Source organism: Sminthopsis crassicaudata, chromosome 1 (genome assembly GCF_048593235.1).
Source record: "Sminthopsis crassicaudata isolate SCR6 chromosome 1, ASM4859323v1, whole genome shotgun sequence".
NCBI classification, from domain to species: Eukaryota; Metazoa; Chordata; class Mammalia; order Dasyuromorphia; family Dasyuridae; genus Sminthopsis; species Sminthopsis crassicaudata.
In genome coordinates this window covers 18032356-18048190 of record NC_133617.1, presented here as the reverse complement: position 1 = coordinate 18048190, position 15835 = coordinate 18032356, and the positions used below count along the sequence as shown (strand labels likewise).

The 15835-nt window shown below is 54.0% G+C and overlaps 1 protein-coding gene across 1 annotated transcript in view; it reads left to right on the top strand.

Moving 5' to 3' along the window:
- ANKRD13A (ankyrin repeat domain 13A) overlaps positions 1 to 15835 on the top strand; it is a 38749-nt gene that overhangs the window by 19756 nt on the left and 3158 nt on the right. The window contains exons 7-13 of the mRNA XM_074295262.1: positions 5184 to 5250; positions 6338 to 6419; positions 8328 to 8389; positions 8662 to 8792; positions 9452 to 9609; positions 10781 to 10891; positions 12149 to 12309. Coding sequence (XP_074151363.1) covers positions 5184 to 5250; positions 6338 to 6419; positions 8328 to 8389; positions 8662 to 8792; positions 9452 to 9609; positions 10781 to 10891; positions 12149 to 12309 — 772 coding nt within the window. The remainder of the gene's footprint in view (positions 1 to 5183; positions 5251 to 6337; positions 6420 to 8327; positions 8390 to 8661; positions 8793 to 9451; positions 9610 to 10780; positions 10892 to 12148; positions 12310 to 15835) is intronic.

The following is a 15835-nucleotide window of genomic DNA, read 5'->3' as shown; positions in this document are numbered from 1 at the left end:
GGGCGCGCGGGTTCTGGAGCTCGTTCTGGAGTTCACGCTACAAAGCTCCTTACACAGCTCGTCGTAGGAGCTCCTCAGTTAGCGGGCTCCGTGTTCTCTGTGCTCCTCCTCACTCATCTCCACGGGGGCGGAGCCACGGTGGTTCCGGAGAGCCTTCCCCAGCTCCGCCCGAGCCCGCGAGGGGCGCCGGCTGGCCCTGGACTGGGCCAGTGCAGTGAAGGGGGTCACGGCTGTCTGGTTAACGAGGACTTCAGCCTAGTGGCGTAGAGGGAGCCGTGAGCCTGTGGGCGCTGCTTTTGTTCTTTTCTGTTCTACCGGAGGGGCCGCTGTAACAGCCTCGCACCTCGGCTCCCCCAAATCTCCATCACCGGATTCACTTTTGGGCGCCTTCACTAACCCAGCACGGGGGTCCTAGCGAGAGCAAAGGCTACGGGGAGGCTTCTTGGCCTCCTTGTTTCTCAGGGCACCCGACCACCCTGGAGCAGTTCTCGGTTGAGGGAGCTCGGGGAGCCCTGTTGGTTTGCCTAGGACATCACACCCATTTCTCTGTAAATCATTTCACACGTTTGTGGCAGTTTAAGTTAGGAAGGAAAGCATGTTTTAATTTGTTCAGATTCTTTCTTGAATTTTCTCTTTTCAAAGGTTTTTCTTAACTCTTCTGCTTATGAAAAAAATATGGATTAAAAGTTTTATATATTTTTATATTTTATTTACTCAATTTCTAGAAATTGAGTAAATCGGAAGGTTTCCTAGCATAATGGCAGAATCTGGAGTTTTCCCAGAGATCAGGGCCCAGAACGGCCAAATGCCCCTCCTGTCACCCGGGGAGTGAGTAGCCGGGCCTGGATGTCGCCCCAGATCTCCCGCACTCCCACTGGGTCACCTGCAGCCCACCTGGAAGGGACTCCGGCTCAGGTGGCCTGTTGGAAGTGTCAGGAAAATGGGCTGCGTCGTCCTTGCCGCGTCAGCCAGGTAACCTCTGGGCGTCCCTTCCGGTGTCCCCCCTTCTTAACGACCGAGGCTTGGGGGTCGGCCGATGACCGGGCCCTGATGTCCCAGCATCCTCCTCTCCTGGCTCCAGCTCAGCAGCAGGGCTTCCTGGGCCATCCTTGGCCCGGCAGGGAGTCTCGGCAGCTTCTGGGGAGGAGTTTGTCAGGAGTGGCCAGCAGGCCGGGTCTCTCCTCGGCTCCTGTTGGAGGGGCCGCCGTCCCTCAGGGCAGAGAACGGCTGCTTAGAGAGGGGCTGTGGTCAGTATGGTTTGCTCCCAGGGGAAGGTGGGCCCGCAAGGCCAGGACGCTTCGGTAGCTTAAAGTCGCTAACGCAGTGTGTTCATGCCGACACAAATGGCCAAATATTGTCACCTGGGAAGTGAGTAGCCGGGACTACAAAACTTGTGTAAGATTGGCCCCTTCAGCCTTGACGTTTAGCGGGGCACAAATCAATAAAATGGACATGGGCGTAATGCAAGTACTGGCTGTGGGCCAAGCCCTGCCCGCTCTGATGGTGCCAGGATAGTATCGGGGCCGCCTGCGTGGCTCACCATGGGGTAGGAGGCTGTGCCCCCACTCAGTGCCCCCCGGAAGGGCCTTCTCTGTGCCAGGCCCCGGGGGTCGGGAGGAAATCCCTGTTCGGCTCCTGTCCTCAGGAGGCCTTCAGAGAGAAGGATAGGTGAGGGAATAGGCAAGGCGGGATGGGGGAGAGGAGAGCCCCCGAGCACTCTAGGGAGAGGGAGGGGAGAGCAGGACGAGGCTGGGGACGTGGAGCCCGGGAAGGTTTCTCAGGAAGAGGTCAGAGCCGAACTTGGAGGAGGAAGGGGAGGAAGGGGAGAGGGCCAGCTGGGCCCGGCCACTCGGCCGAGTCCGGAGAATGAGGCTCGGGGCCCCGCGGCCGTTGGGTGCTCTGACGGGCTCTCCAGGGACAAGAGCTTGTCCGTGACGGCCGCTGCTTCCCCTCGGCGGGGGCTCGTTGAGGGACTTTCTCCATCTCTTCCTTCCGCTCTGTCTCTGGGCAGTGGAGTCTTTCCCAAGAAGATGAAGGAAAGCTTTCCTTTTGTGCCAGTCACAGGGAACGGGGCGCCAGGTGGTCAGGGCAGAGCAGGGATCCGGCCTCCGCCCTTTTTCTCCTCTACCTGCTTTGATTGGCAAGGGGGCTCCGGTCTGCGTGAAGCTTTCTGGCTCTGGAGTTAGGGTCTCGATAAGCTGGAGCTGGGGGGGACGGCCCTTCCTTGAAAGCCTCTGGGGTCTTGCCCGTTACCCCCCCCCCCCCCCCCCCCCACAGACAAGTAGGCGAGGAAGGGAAGCCGAAGCCAGCCAGACTGCCCCGAGCCGGGCGGTCCCGAGGGAGGAGAATTTTGTCACGGCTTTGGAAGCCCTTGGATCGGAAACGCAGACCGTTCCGGAGGGTTTTGCTGGATTCCTGGCTAAAGCTAAGGTGGAGTCTCTGGGGTTTCACGTCCCCGTTCTCTCCCTGTCCGCGGCTGCCTGGATCGGGGGGGGGGAGGGGGGAGTGCCAGGATTGCCAGTCCTAGTGCGCAGGAATGCGGACTTCCCGCCGTGGCTCACACGTAGAGAAGCCGAGTCCTCCTCTGTCCGAGGGGGGAGGAGGGAAGGGAGGACCGGCTAGAATTCCTTCTAAGGCAGGACTCCACCTGGATTAAAACTTAGAGGAGAAAGACAATCCACAGATTTGGAACGAATTAGGAAATGGGTAGAGAGAACTTCCTTTTTTTCTGCCCACGCGTGACAACATTGATCCCGTCAGTGGCAGGGAAATGAAACCGCCTCTCAGAGGCCCCTAGCCCTTCTTTTTACCTGATTATTTCTTTCTAAAACCTCGGGCCTCAGGGTTTTCATGTGGCCTCTCGAGGTCCCCCCCTCCCCCCCGTGAGATGTGGGGTCCCCCCTCCCCCCCGTGAGATGTGGGGTCCCCCCTCCCCCCCAGTGAGATGTGGGGTCCCCCTCCCCCCATGAGATGTGAGGTCCCCCCTCCCCCCAGTGAGATGTGGGGTCCCCTCCCCCCCAGTGAGATGTGGGGTTCCCCTCCCCCCAGTGAGATGTGGGGTCCCCCTCCCCCCGTGAGATGTGGGGTTCCCCCTCCCCCAGTGAGATGTGGGGTCCCCCCAGTGAGATGTGGGGTCCCCCTCCCCCCAGTGAGATGTGGGGTCCCCTCCTCCCCCCAGTGAGATGTGAGGTCCCCCCTCCCCCCAGTGAGATGTGGGGTCCCCTCCTCCCCCCAGTGAGATGTGGGGTCCCCTCCTCCCCCCAGTGAGATGTGGGGTCCCCCCTCCCCCCCCGTGAGATGTGGGGTCCCCCCTCCCCCCAGTGAGATGTGGGGTCCCCCCTCCCCCCCGTGAGATGTGGGGTCCCCCCTCCCCCCGTGAGATGTGGGGTCCCCTCCTCCCCCCAGTGAGATGTGGGTCCCCCCTCCCCCCGTGAGATGTGGGGTCCCCCTCCCCCCAGTGAGATGTGGGGTCCCCCCTCCCCCCAGTGAGATGTGGGTCCCCCTCCCCCCAGTGAGATGTGGGTCCCCCCTCCCCCCAGTGAGATGTGGGTCCCCCCTCCCCCCATGAGATGTGGGGTCCCCTCCTCCCCCCAGTGAGATGTGGGTCCCCCCTCCCCCCGTGAGATGTGGGGTCCCCCTCCCCCCAGTGAGATGTGGGGTCCCCCTCCCCCCGTGAGATGTGGGGTCCCCCCCAGTGAGATGTGGGTCCCCCCTCCCCCCAGTGAGATGTGGGGTCCCCCTCCCCCCGTGAGATGTGGGGTCCCCCCTCCCCCCAGTGAGATGTGGGGTCCCCCCCAGTGAGATGTGGGTCCCCCTCCCCCCAGTGAGATGTGGGTCCCCCCTCCCCCCAGTGAGATGTGGGGTCCCCCTCCCCCCGTGAGATGTGGGGTCCCCCCTCCCCCCAGTGAGATGTGGGGTCCCCCTCCCCCCAGTGAGATGTGGGTCCCCCTCCCCCCAGTGGCGCTGGTTCCGGACGTCCTGGGACAGTAACTCCGTAGTCTTGGCTCTTGGCGCAGGCGGCTTTGTTCTGATTCTTTTAAAGTGCTCTGTAATACTCGGACAGAAAGCACTCCCTGTATAAGGGAATCTAAATGAAAGAAAAGGCTAGACTATTTGCCAGCTGATTCTCCTTATGATTGGACGACTCGGCCCCTTGATTCACCGTCCTTTCTAGTGTCGGAGCCCAGCGAGGGTGAAGGCCCCTGAGCTGGGCCGGGGGGTCCCGAAGGAGGGTGTGATGTCCTAGACGAAGGGGCGGAGCTTGCAGTGGCTCCTGGGTACTGATGGCGAGATCTCGGGGCCTGCCTCCAAAGCCTCGGCCGGTGTCGGGAGTGGCGCCTTGGCAGGACACGCGGGCTCGGCGATGGGGCCTTTAAGGCCCATTTGCTGGGGCAGTATTGAGATAGGCGCAGTTGGACTCAGTTACTCAGACGCTGCTTTAGCCCTGTTCGCCAAGCCTGGGACTTAGGGCCCATCCGCGGCACAGGCTTCCGCGGGCTTTCTGAGTAGCCCCCCACAGGGAGGACCTCTCTCCCCCTTCCTCCCCGTGCTCCCTTGCAGCAGCCAGTGCTCTCATTTCCCAAGAATTTCTCGGTTGAGTGAAATTTGCTTGTTCAGAAGTCAGAACTGGAGATGCTTTCCAGTGGGGCTAAGTCGGGGTGACCGTTTACCCGGCGGGGCCGGGCCGCAGCCCCGGGGCTCCTCGGAGAGAATCCCGGCCGGAAAGGGCTTCACCCCCAGTAGCCCGTTCTCGCCACAGCTCTGCCGGGGAGAGTCCAAGTACTGTCCCCGTTCTGCAGGTGAAGAAGCTCCCTCAGAAGGGGCAAGCCCCTCGTGCAGGGCACGCAGACAGTAAGACACAGAGATGGCGTTCCCGCTGCCTCCAGCCGCCTGGGCTAGTGAGGCCCTGGCCGCGCTTCTGCTGGAGCTGCCCCCTGCCAGGACCAGGGCCTACCGAGGCCCCCACAGAAGCGCCTCCTCTTTGCCCCCCTAGACGGCAAGGCGGGGGGAAAGGGGGTGTGCGACCTTTGCCCTCTTTTTGCTTTAATGTAAACCTAGTCTCCAAGGTTCTCAGTCCCACCTCTTTTGCTAAATTCAGCTGGAAAAAAAAAGAAAAGACTAGAGGGGTGAATCTAAATGGCATGTTGTACATGTAGCAATTTGTGGTGTTCACTTTTTATCAGAACTAAATCCGGATTCTGGGGCTGGAGGACAGATAAAGCAGAAGTTGTTAATGGTTACGAAGCAAAGGTAAAATGCAACTCTTCAAATAAGATTTTGTATGGCTTTTGAGCTCCTATGCAAATGAAGGCCTCTGCCGGGCCTTCTGGCACTTCAACCCTCAAGATGATTGGGGTCTGGGGAAACGTTTGAATCCGTAGCGGCCACTGTGTCTCTTACTTGGGGAGACCTGACTCCTAAAAGGGAAGCTCAGACTCTGAGAGCAAAACCCAGGCCTGCCCTTAAAAAAGGTTCTAAATTTAACATAAAATAATGAATTGTGTTTTTAAATAGTAAAAATTGGCTCTCATTAGAATTAGTTTTTCTTCTTTAATTCTAATCAAATTGGAAGAGTTTCAGTCATTCTATCAGGGGTTGGGTGGTTTTGCTTTTTAATCATGGTAGAATAAAGCTCATTTACTTGGGTCATTCTACTGCCTCTGGCCCTTTTTCTGAGCTGTGTCCTAAGCGTTTCATAGTGATGACTCGAAGGCACAGTAAGATCCCAGAATGCCTCGGAATTCAGGTGTTTGGCTTGGGGACTGTTACTCCCCTCAGTTAACCAAAATACCCATTCCCCAACCAGATTGGTGTTGGTTAAGTGCCATCCAAATAGTTTTAAAAACAAACCAACCCAAACCGCCCTCCTGTCCTCTGCTCACTTCCTTTAGTCTTCTAGGCCTAGAGAACCCGGGTTCATTATTTCTCTCTGTCCAGCAGATGGCCGCCTGGGCCAGTTCTCTGAAAGCCTGATTCTGCTAAGCACAGCAGAGAAGACGGCTACTTTAAGAGGGTAGAAAGAAATTCTTCCAGGAAACCTCAGTCAGTGTTCGTTTGAAATGGGCAAAAGGTTCCAGCGATAGCATAGTAGGGAGAACCAGTGCCAGTTGGATGGTCAATCAACCCAGTCACTTAAGATTGATGATTTGTTAGATTTCCAAGACTAGCTTTGTAGGTTTGGTCATAGCCGGGGGTCCCCAGAAGTGGAGCTTGTATTCACCGTTTCCTGTTTTTCTCCCCCTATGGTTCAGTTTTGTTCTTTGTTCATTTTTAAAGTTCTTTTGTTAACATTCTGACTTTCTGTGGTTAACTTGTCTTTCTTCAAAATTTTCCCAAGGTATACACAGTAAACAATGTAAGTGTGATAACCAAAATACGAACAGAACATTTGACAGAGGAAGAAAAAAAGAGATACAAAGGTAACTTTGGGGGGTTGAGCATGAATAAGAGACTGTATTGCTGAGTAAAGAGAACAAGAATCTTCCATTTTCGGGTAGTCATTAAAAAAAACAGCATTCATCTTAATGGTCATTATTGGCGTTAGCCTTTCTTAAAACCAGCCATGGAACTTTGGTTTAGGTTTTGTTAAGGACAATTGTCAGGATAGACTAATAAAAAGGAGGCGAATGTGTTAGAGTGTGTTTATCCAAGTCAGACCATTGATGTGTAGAGAATTATTTCTCCCATTATGAATTCTGGAAATTTTATGTTTTTTTTTTTTTTTTAATAGCTTTTCATTGACAGAACATTGCATAAGTAATTTTTCAACATTGACCCTTGCAAAAACTTCTGTTCCAACTTTTCTCTTCCCTCCCTCCACCTCCTCCCCTAGATGGCAGGTAGTCTCGTACGTGTGGAACATGTTAAAGTATATCTTAAATGCCATATACGTGTACATATTTACACAGTTCTCTTGTTGCACAAGAAAAAGCGGATTCAGAAAGGTACAAATAACTTTGGCAAGAAAAAAAAATGCAAGCAGTCCACACTCGTTTCCCAGTGTTCCTTTTCTGGGTGTAGCTGATTCTGTCCATCATTGATCAGCTGGAATTGGATTAGCTCTTCTCTATGTTGAAGATTTCCATTTCCATCAGAATACATCCTCATACAGTATCATTGTTGAAGTGTATAATGATCTCCTGCTTCTGCTCATTTCACTCAGCATCAGTTGATTTAAGTCTCTCCAGGCCTCTCTGTATTCCTCCTGCTGGTCATTTCTTACAGAGCAATAATATTCCATAACCTTCATATTCCACAATTTACCCAACCATTCTCCAACTGATGGACATCCATTCATCTTCCAGTTTCTAGCTACAACAAAAAGAGCTGCCACAAACATTTTGGCACATACAGGTCCCTTTCCCCTCTTTAGTATTTCTTTGGGATATAAGCCCAATAGCAGCAATGCTGGGTCAAAGGGTATGCACATTTTGATAACTTTTTGGGCATAATTCCAGATTGCTCTCCAGAATGGTTAGATTCTTTCACAACTCCACCAGCAATGTATTAGTGTCCCAATTTCCCCACATGCCCTCCAACATTTGTCATTATTTGTTCCTGTCATCTTAGCCAATCTGACAGGTGTGTAGTGGCATCTCAGAGTTGTCCTAATTTGCATTTCTCTGATCAATAGTGATTTGGAACACTCTTTCATGTGAGTAGAAAGTTTCAATTTCTTCATCTGAAAATTGTTCATATCCTTTGACCATTTATCAATTGGAGAATGGCTTGATTTCTTATAAATTAGAGTCAGTTCTTTATATATTTTAGAAATGAGGCCTTTAGCAGAACCTTTAACTGTAAAAATGTTTTCCCAGTTTATTGTCATGTTTTCTTTTGAGGAAAGTTTTTATTTATAGTCTTAAAACTCTCTTCCTTAGTGTTTTCTCCTTTGAGTTTGGTTTGGATGATTTCATTTTTTTCATTCTTTAACTTTTGCTATCCATTTTGTCTTTGCAAAAATGCTTCATGCTCCTCCATACTGGAGGGATTTGTAGAGATTTATTCCAGTGTATATATAGTACAGTTATCCCCTTCACATCCTGACTTCCTCATCACGGTTTTGCCACGTCACGGGCCGCCGTGAGAGCCGGCTCCCCACCACCACGGCCAGCTCTGTGCGGAGCACCGAGGCCGGCTCCAGGCCCGAGTGAGGAGCTCTCGAGGATCCACCGGCCCTGGGACTTCAGCTTCCCCATCTGTGAAAGGGGCGTGGGGAGGAGGCAGAGAAGAGACGTTGTCTCCAAGATTCCTCCCCTTTGCATCTTAGGGACTTTTACATCACACTCCCCGGCCCAGGGGTTAAAGGTCTGCTTTTCCTTCCCCAGCTGACAGGAATCCCCTGGAGTCCTTGCTGGGGACCGTGGAGCACCAGTTTGGCGCTCAGGGGGTAAGTGCAGGGGACGAGGGAGCTCGGGCTGTTTCTAGGCCACCTTCCTTTTTGTTAAAGGGTTGCTATGAGAAAACGGGCCCTGGATGGAGCGGGATTTCGCAGGTTTATTTCTTGGCTGTGGAAGCAGTTGTCGGACTGGGGGGGGGGAGGGTGCCAGCTGTCCCTGTGGTTCGTGCAGGGGCGCCAGGAGACCCCAGACCTGCCCCACGTGGCTTCGGTCTCGGAGACTGGGCGGCGGAGGCGTCATGCTCTCCTGGGTCCTTTTGCAGGACCTCACCACGGAGTGCGCCACGGCCAACAACCCCACGGCCATCACGCCCGAGGAGTATTTCAATGAAGAATTTGACTTGAAGGACCGGGACATAGGGCGGCCCAAGGAGCTGACGATCCGAACCCAAAAGTAAGCTTCCCGCCCTCGCTCCCTGAGTCCCAGGGGCTGCCCGCTCCCGTCCTTCAGTCTTGTCACTTAGTGTCCGGGCGGCTCCGTCACCCACGACAGCCCCGACTCCTTCCTGACTGAGGCGGGCGGGCTGCGGGCTCCTTGGCCTTCCGCCTGCCCTTGGAAGGTGGGGCGGGCCCCTCAGCTCCCTGGGAGCCCCGCCCCTGCAAGGGGGCTCACCTTCCCCTCGGTCCCTGGAGTGGAGGCTGGCCCTGGCCTCGAGGCTGGGATTGGGGGATCGGAGGCCGCCTCCATCCCCAGGGTGGAGATGCCTGCATACAGCAGGTTCTCAGTAAATGTGTTCATTTAAATGCATTTAATTTAAATTCAGTTTAAATAAATTGAATGACTAGTAGTGTTTGTGAGGAGTGCGGAGGTAGCTTCCAGCGTGTTTCTTAGTAATCAGTTTTCTAGTTCATCAAAGAATGAAGGAACAAAAAAGTTTGTATTAAGCTCCCCCTTGTGCCAGGAGGGCTGGGGATGCCATCTGAGCAGGGAGAGAGCCCCTCCCTGCAGGTGGCCCAGATGGGTGAGGGAGGGGGCCTCATGGGCCGCGGTGGGGGTGGGGAGCCCCTCGGGCCACGGCGAAGGGCCCAGAGTTGCCTCTCTTGACTTCACAGGTTTAAAGCCATGCTCTGGATGTGTGAAGAGTTCCCCTTGTCTCTGGTGGAACAGGTCATTCCTATTATTGACCTCATGGCCAGAACCAGTGCCCATTTTGCTAGACTGAGAGATTTCATCACTCTTGAGTTCCCGCCTGGATTTCCTGTCAAAATTGGTACGTGCCCTTCTCTGGTTGGGATTTCCCATTCCTTTCTGTAAAGCGAAGCAAGCTCAGCCGCAGCGGGCAGGCGATTGCCAGGGAGCCTGGGGGGGAAGCCGGAGGTTTCTGGACCCTCCCTCAGGGATGGCCGCGGAGCTGCTCACGTGGGTGGCCGCGGGTGCCCCGGGCGGAGGAGCTGCGCTGCCTGGCCCCGGGCCCCGGGCCTAAGTCTCCGCCGTGGGACAGGCTGAGGGACCCACGTGGCAGCGTCTTCCTTACTTCCTGGCACGAGCAGCAAAGCGCCACAGGGAGACCCGTGGGCCGACGGGGGCTGCTTCCCAGCTGGCGGCCCTGGGTGTGTTATTTTCAGCCCTTTTCATGTCCACTCTCCGGTCCTGGGATCCTACATATATTTATATCTAGAGTGAGTCTTATGTGGGAATGAAGGTCATTGTTGGAGAAAACAAACCACTTAGCCCCAAAGATGATGGATTTTATATTATCTGACTGTTAAATTCAAGCCCTCCCATGAGATCTTCCCTATTGAAGGGGGCCGAGGCCCCGGGAGAGCTTCTGGTTTGGGTTCATTACCTTTGGACGCAGTTGGGGTCCAGGTTTGTGGAGTCGGAAGGTCCAGCTCTACCGATTTGTCCTGGGACGGCCCTGGGTCTGTGGGGTCTGGGGGCCCGGCTCTGGAGCCAGTGGGAGGTTGTTGGGGCCTAAAGCCTCAGCATTCAGCACGGGTCTATTCCATGAAAGGTTATTTATTTATTTATTTTTAATTATAGCTTTTAATTTACAAGACATAAGCATGGGTAATTTTTCAGCACAGACAATTGCCAAGCCTTTGTTCCAACTTTTCCCCTCCTTCCCTCCCCCAGATGGCAGGTTGACCAATACGTGTTAAAGATGTTAGAGTATAAATTAAATACAATATATGTATATATGACCAAACAGTTGTTTTGCTGAACAAAAAGAATCGGACTTTAAAATAGTGTACAATGAGCCTGTGAAGGAAGTCAGAAATGCAGGCGGACAAAAATAGAGGGATTGGGAGTTCTATGTAGTGGTTCGTCGTCATCTCCCAGAGTCATGAATGGCTATTTAAAAAGTGAATCTAAACCACGATTACTCAGTGAGGAGACGTAGACATCGTGTATTCTAATGAAAACCTTTTTTTCCTTAGAAATTCCACTGTTTCATGTCTTGAACGCTCGGATCACCTTTGGAAACGTCAACGGCTGCAGCACGGCCGAAGAGCCCGTAGCCAGCATGGACGGGGGACACACTGACCCAGGTGAGCCGGCCCAGAGGGCCTGAGATCGGGACCGCGCAGCTGCGAGGGCCGGGCTACGCTCCGGATTCAGGTCTTTCTGGCTTCTAGGCCAGGCCCTCTGACCCTGCCATGATGCCTTGAAAAAGTCGTGAAAATGTGTGGAGGACCTTTCTTTTTTCCTGAATGTGCTGTTGCTAACAGGTCCATTTGAAATTAAATTAAGTGATCAGATTTCAGCTCCCCATGTTCCAGAATGAGGATGCATTCTTAAAATGCAGAGAAAAGTGGCGTGGGCTGGATCGGACGCTGCAGCCGGCCGCAGCCTTCCCTGCCAGCCTCATTTCCCATTAGTCCCTTCATCTTCTCCTGCTCTCTTGCTGCCGTCCCCCACCGCCATGCATTAGCTCAGGAGAGCACTCCCTCCAGCTCTCCCTGTCGAGACTGGCTCTTCCTCCCGGAGCAGTCCTCCCGGAGCAGTCCTCCCGGAGCAGTCCTCCCGCCGGCCCTCCTCAGGCTTTTCTGGATCCTCCCTCCCCCCAGTGTCTCCTTCCTCAGCCTTTCTGGACCCCTCCCTGCCCCTCATGTATTCCACTTCTTTGTAGACCTGAGAAATCCTTGCTTAGTGGATTGGCAGCTCCCAGGGGGGAGGGGGAAGCAGGTTGTTCTTCGCCCTTGTACGTATCCGCCATGCTGTCATGTGGCCTGCGCCGTCCAGCACGATGCTTGTACCCATTGGTATCCTCTTGGGCCCTTGCTGCATTGGCTGAGTCGCAGTTCCAGCTGCCGTGGTCTCTGCTTTAAAAACAAACCACTGGAGATGTTAGATTGGATTGGGACTCAGGCCGTGGGCTGCTCTGAGCTCCTGTGCACGTGTGGTTCCAGCTGGGGAGTGGGGGGGTCCGAGTCACCTGTGACCCCGCCCCCAGCTCTGTCCATCATCACACTGTTGTCCCCGCAGCTCCTGGGGGCCCCGTGCTCATAGGGCGGCGTGGCCAGGGGCGGGCTGGGGCGTGGGGAGGCCTGAATTACTTGTGACTCCCCCCGGCTCAGCCCGCTATCCCCGCAGCTCCTGGGGGCCCCGTGCTCATAGGGCGGCGTGGCCAGGGGCGGGCTGGGGCGTGGGGAGGCCTGAATTACTTGTGACTCCCCCCTGGCTCAGCCCGCTGTCCCCACAGCTCCTGGGGGCCCCTTGCTCACAAGGCGGCACTTCGTCCCTCTGCTGCTCCCGGGCCTCCCGCTCCCGCCACTCAGCTCCCTGCTCTTTCTCTTGTGTTGCAGCGTCGCTGCTCTCCCACTTTGAGGTCGATCAGTCTGTGTTCGAGGTCCCTGAATCTTACCACGTGCAAGACAACGGCAGGAACATGCATTTGCAGGATGAAGACTATGAGATCATGCAGTTTGCCATTCAGCAGAGCTTGCTGGAGTCCAGCCGGAGTCAGGTGGGTGAGCGGGGGCCCGGCTCCCAGGTGGGGACAGCCCGCAGGGACATATGTCCGGCCTCAGCGCTGCCCCTGCTGCCCTCAGGGCCTGGGGCTGACCTGCGGTGTGCTGGCTCACTTGTCAAGGATGGCAAAGAGGGTCTCAGCGGGCGTCCCTTGACCCTCTCAGACTGCGCTCCGAGCTCTTGTGACCGTCCAGGTGCCCATCCCCCTTTATCCGTCCTTCCGGTCCCCAGCCTGGCAGCCGTTCGGCCAGTGGGTGGCGACGCCTCTGCCTCCACAGTGTCCATCATGCTTCCTTCTCCTCACCCAGACCCTTGCACGGGAGACCACCTCACTGTCTCCTGCTTCAGGCAGCTTCTAGCTCCCATCTCTGCTTTGGCCCGGTGTCTCCACCCCCACTTGGCCCCCACCTTTGTCTCCGAGCTCTCTTCTCACTTTTTTCCCCGTCCCAGGCTGGTAGCACCTTCCCCTTGGGATGACCTTACACCGCATTTGTCTGCTTGTGCACGGGCTGTGTCCCTGCTAGGATGTCTGTTCTCTGGCAGCAGGCACTGTATCCTGGCACTTAACATAGTACCTAGCAGCATATAGTTGGTGTTTAATAAGTGCTTATTGACTGATTAACTCCAGGTTTTCCTGACTGAGAGCTCAATACCTTCATCACTAGCCTGTGGCTGATCCTGGTGTAAAAAAAGGGGGAAACTCCGTCTTAGAGATCGGTCCCTTTATTGTGATCAGTAAGCGGTGAAACTCGTGTTTTTGTTTGTTGGGTTTAATTTTGGTTCAGATGAAGCTCTTCCCCCGTCGCTTAAAAATCCGTCTAGAACGAGACTGTCTCCCTGAATGTGAATGGCGTGAGCTCGGTAGTCATCAGTGCTTCTCTCAGATCTGTCCGGAGCAATCCCCTGATCCACTTTGTAGTGTGTGTTCGTACGGCGATCTCTTACTTTGTAATAAGCCTTACACAAGGGGACGGAAGGTTAGTAGGGCAGGATGTGTTCTTGGGAAGCCATGCTGGCTCTTGGTCACCTTCCTACCTCTTAAACAACCAGGATAAAATTTTCCCGGGCATCAGAGTCGGGAGTATTGTCCCATCATGTGCGGATGCTGTGGTCTTCCCCAGGCTTTCCCCCTTTTAGTTCCTTCCCTTTTCTCCTGCTCTGGATGTCCCTGTTTACCTGCCATCTCTCCCACTTCCTTGTAAGCTCCTTGAGGGCAGGGACCATCACCTGCATCCCCAACGCCCAGCACGGTGCCTGGTGTCACACAGTAGGTGTCCAACAAATGTTTATCGACCGATTTAGTGGATGTTGAGCCGTTTTCCCCTCTCTGGTCCTCTAGTATCTCTGCTGTTCTCCGTGGCCTTTTCAGTATGTGACTGGCTCAGCGATTCACATCCAGTACCCAGTGATGTAATTCCTCTGGGTCAGATGATCTCCATCCGCGAAGTTAATAAACCTTAAGTTCCCGCTCTGTGCCAAGTTCTGGCTGAGTAAAGAACCGCCCCAGAGAGTTTCTGCCGCCGAGGAGCTCAAAATCCAGAGTACAAACGGCTATATAAATGAGACATCTACAGGGCAAATTCCCGACAGTCGTAAAGGAGGATTGCCAGGGAAGCAGGGAGGCAGAGATAAGGAAGGCGAGCGGTCCAGACCCAGCAGGCCAGAAGAAGAGGCCAGAGGCAGTGTCTGGCAAAGTGTGAATGCTTATAAAGAGCTCTGGGAGCCAAGTGGGGTTTTAGATCTATTCCTGGAGGTAACAGGGCCACGAAAAGACGTGCACTTTAGAGAAATCAAATTGACAGAGGAGAGGAAAATGGAGTTTTCTCGGTGCTCTTAAGTGGACTCTTTGTGGTGAAGGGATTGTCCATATTTGTTACATTCAAAAGATTTTTTTCTTTGCAAGAAGAAAATTGTTTATTAAGCCCTGAAATACGAGGGAGGGTCGTCTCAGGTTGGTTTGGGATTTTCTTTCCATATAATATGGATTGTCTGAAATATAGAAAGCGACATAGTTAGTATATGAAGGGAGCCTAGGTTTGTATGTAGATGGAGAGCAACTAGAAGTGGAAGAGATCCAGTTAGTGTTTACAAGAGGAAATACAGGCCTGCATTAAGTCGTTCATTTTGGCGTCCTCATCGTGCAGTGATAATAAGGGTAGGGATTAGTTGAAGGCTTTTCCACATTCTTCATATTCATAAGGTTTCTGTTCGATACATAGTCCGTCATGTTCATTGAGGTCAGAACTGTGAATGAGGTGTTTCCCACATTTATCAGACTTAGAAAGAAAACTTTCTCGTAGTTGCGCTCCGAAGCATTTTCTTAGAGGACCACACCGATGGGGACTCTTGTTGCTGAAAAGGTACTGGGGCTAGCCTTAGGCTTGGCGATGCTTTTCTTGGGGTGATCCCCACCCTCCTGGCATGTTCCTTCTCATTGTCGAGTTGCTTCCCTGGCCTGGCAGAATGCTGCCGGGCACCCAAGGTGCTTCCTCTAGCTTCAGATGAGAGGTCCGGCCTAGTCTTTGCATATATTGGGGATTCACACTCTGCCTCTTTTCTAGCAGGACTCGCAGTAACTCGACGTAAAATCCTCCCACAAAGCATGAAGTCGGAGCCAAAATCAGTGAACGGCTCCAGCCGCGGAAGGGGAGCAGGGAGCAGGCCCTCCTTTTTCTGTTGCTTGTGAATAAAGGGGGTCTTGGTGCATTGCAAAGGTTTTCGTTTTTCTGATGAAAAGCAGATAAATGAACGTGCTGAGACAAAGTTTCTCTTGGAAGAAAGCTCAAGGAGGATGGATATTTGAGAAAGGCCCCTGGGTCACACAGGGAGGGCTATTTTCATGGCTGCTTTCACATGAGACATAGGAATTGCTGTTGGAATCATTGCTTGCGGGGCTGGCCTTTGCTGCGAGTCATGAGGGGGAGGGCCTTGTGGCAGGGGGGAGGGGGTGTTCCAGGCCCTCTGCTTTCTGGGAGCCATCTTAAGCTGACCTTGCTCTCGGGGTCTGCAGGGGGCCACCGCTGCTGCCATTCCCCTGACTTCCTGGGCTCTGCTCCCAAGTCCCTGCACTCCCAGGAGCTTCGAGTGTAGATCCTTAACCAGATGTGAAGGAACAAAACCGTGTGCCCTGAGCGCACACATCCTCTTAGGCCAGGGAAATCACCACCGCAGGCCGCTGGTTTCTCAAGGAACAAAAAGCCTTTGGTCCTTGAATCTGTTTCTACTTAAGTGGCTGTAGTGTTACGTTCACAGTAAAAAAGAAGTGAAGAAAACGCTCTGGCTCGTCTTTTTTGCACGATTTTTTGTCATTTGCACGAGAACGTAGCTGACCCTGGCAGGGTCCCCAGGTGAAGAACGGGGAGAAAGCCAGCCTGGAGGCCGAGCCCAGCCGGGTCCTGAGAAGCTGCTGCCCTTTTCTGCTCCTCCCCTCCCTCCTCACCTTCCCTGCTCTTCCCCTCCCTCCTCCTCTCCCATGCTCTGTCATCCTCCCACTCCAGTTCTAATGAGCTTTAATCATTAGT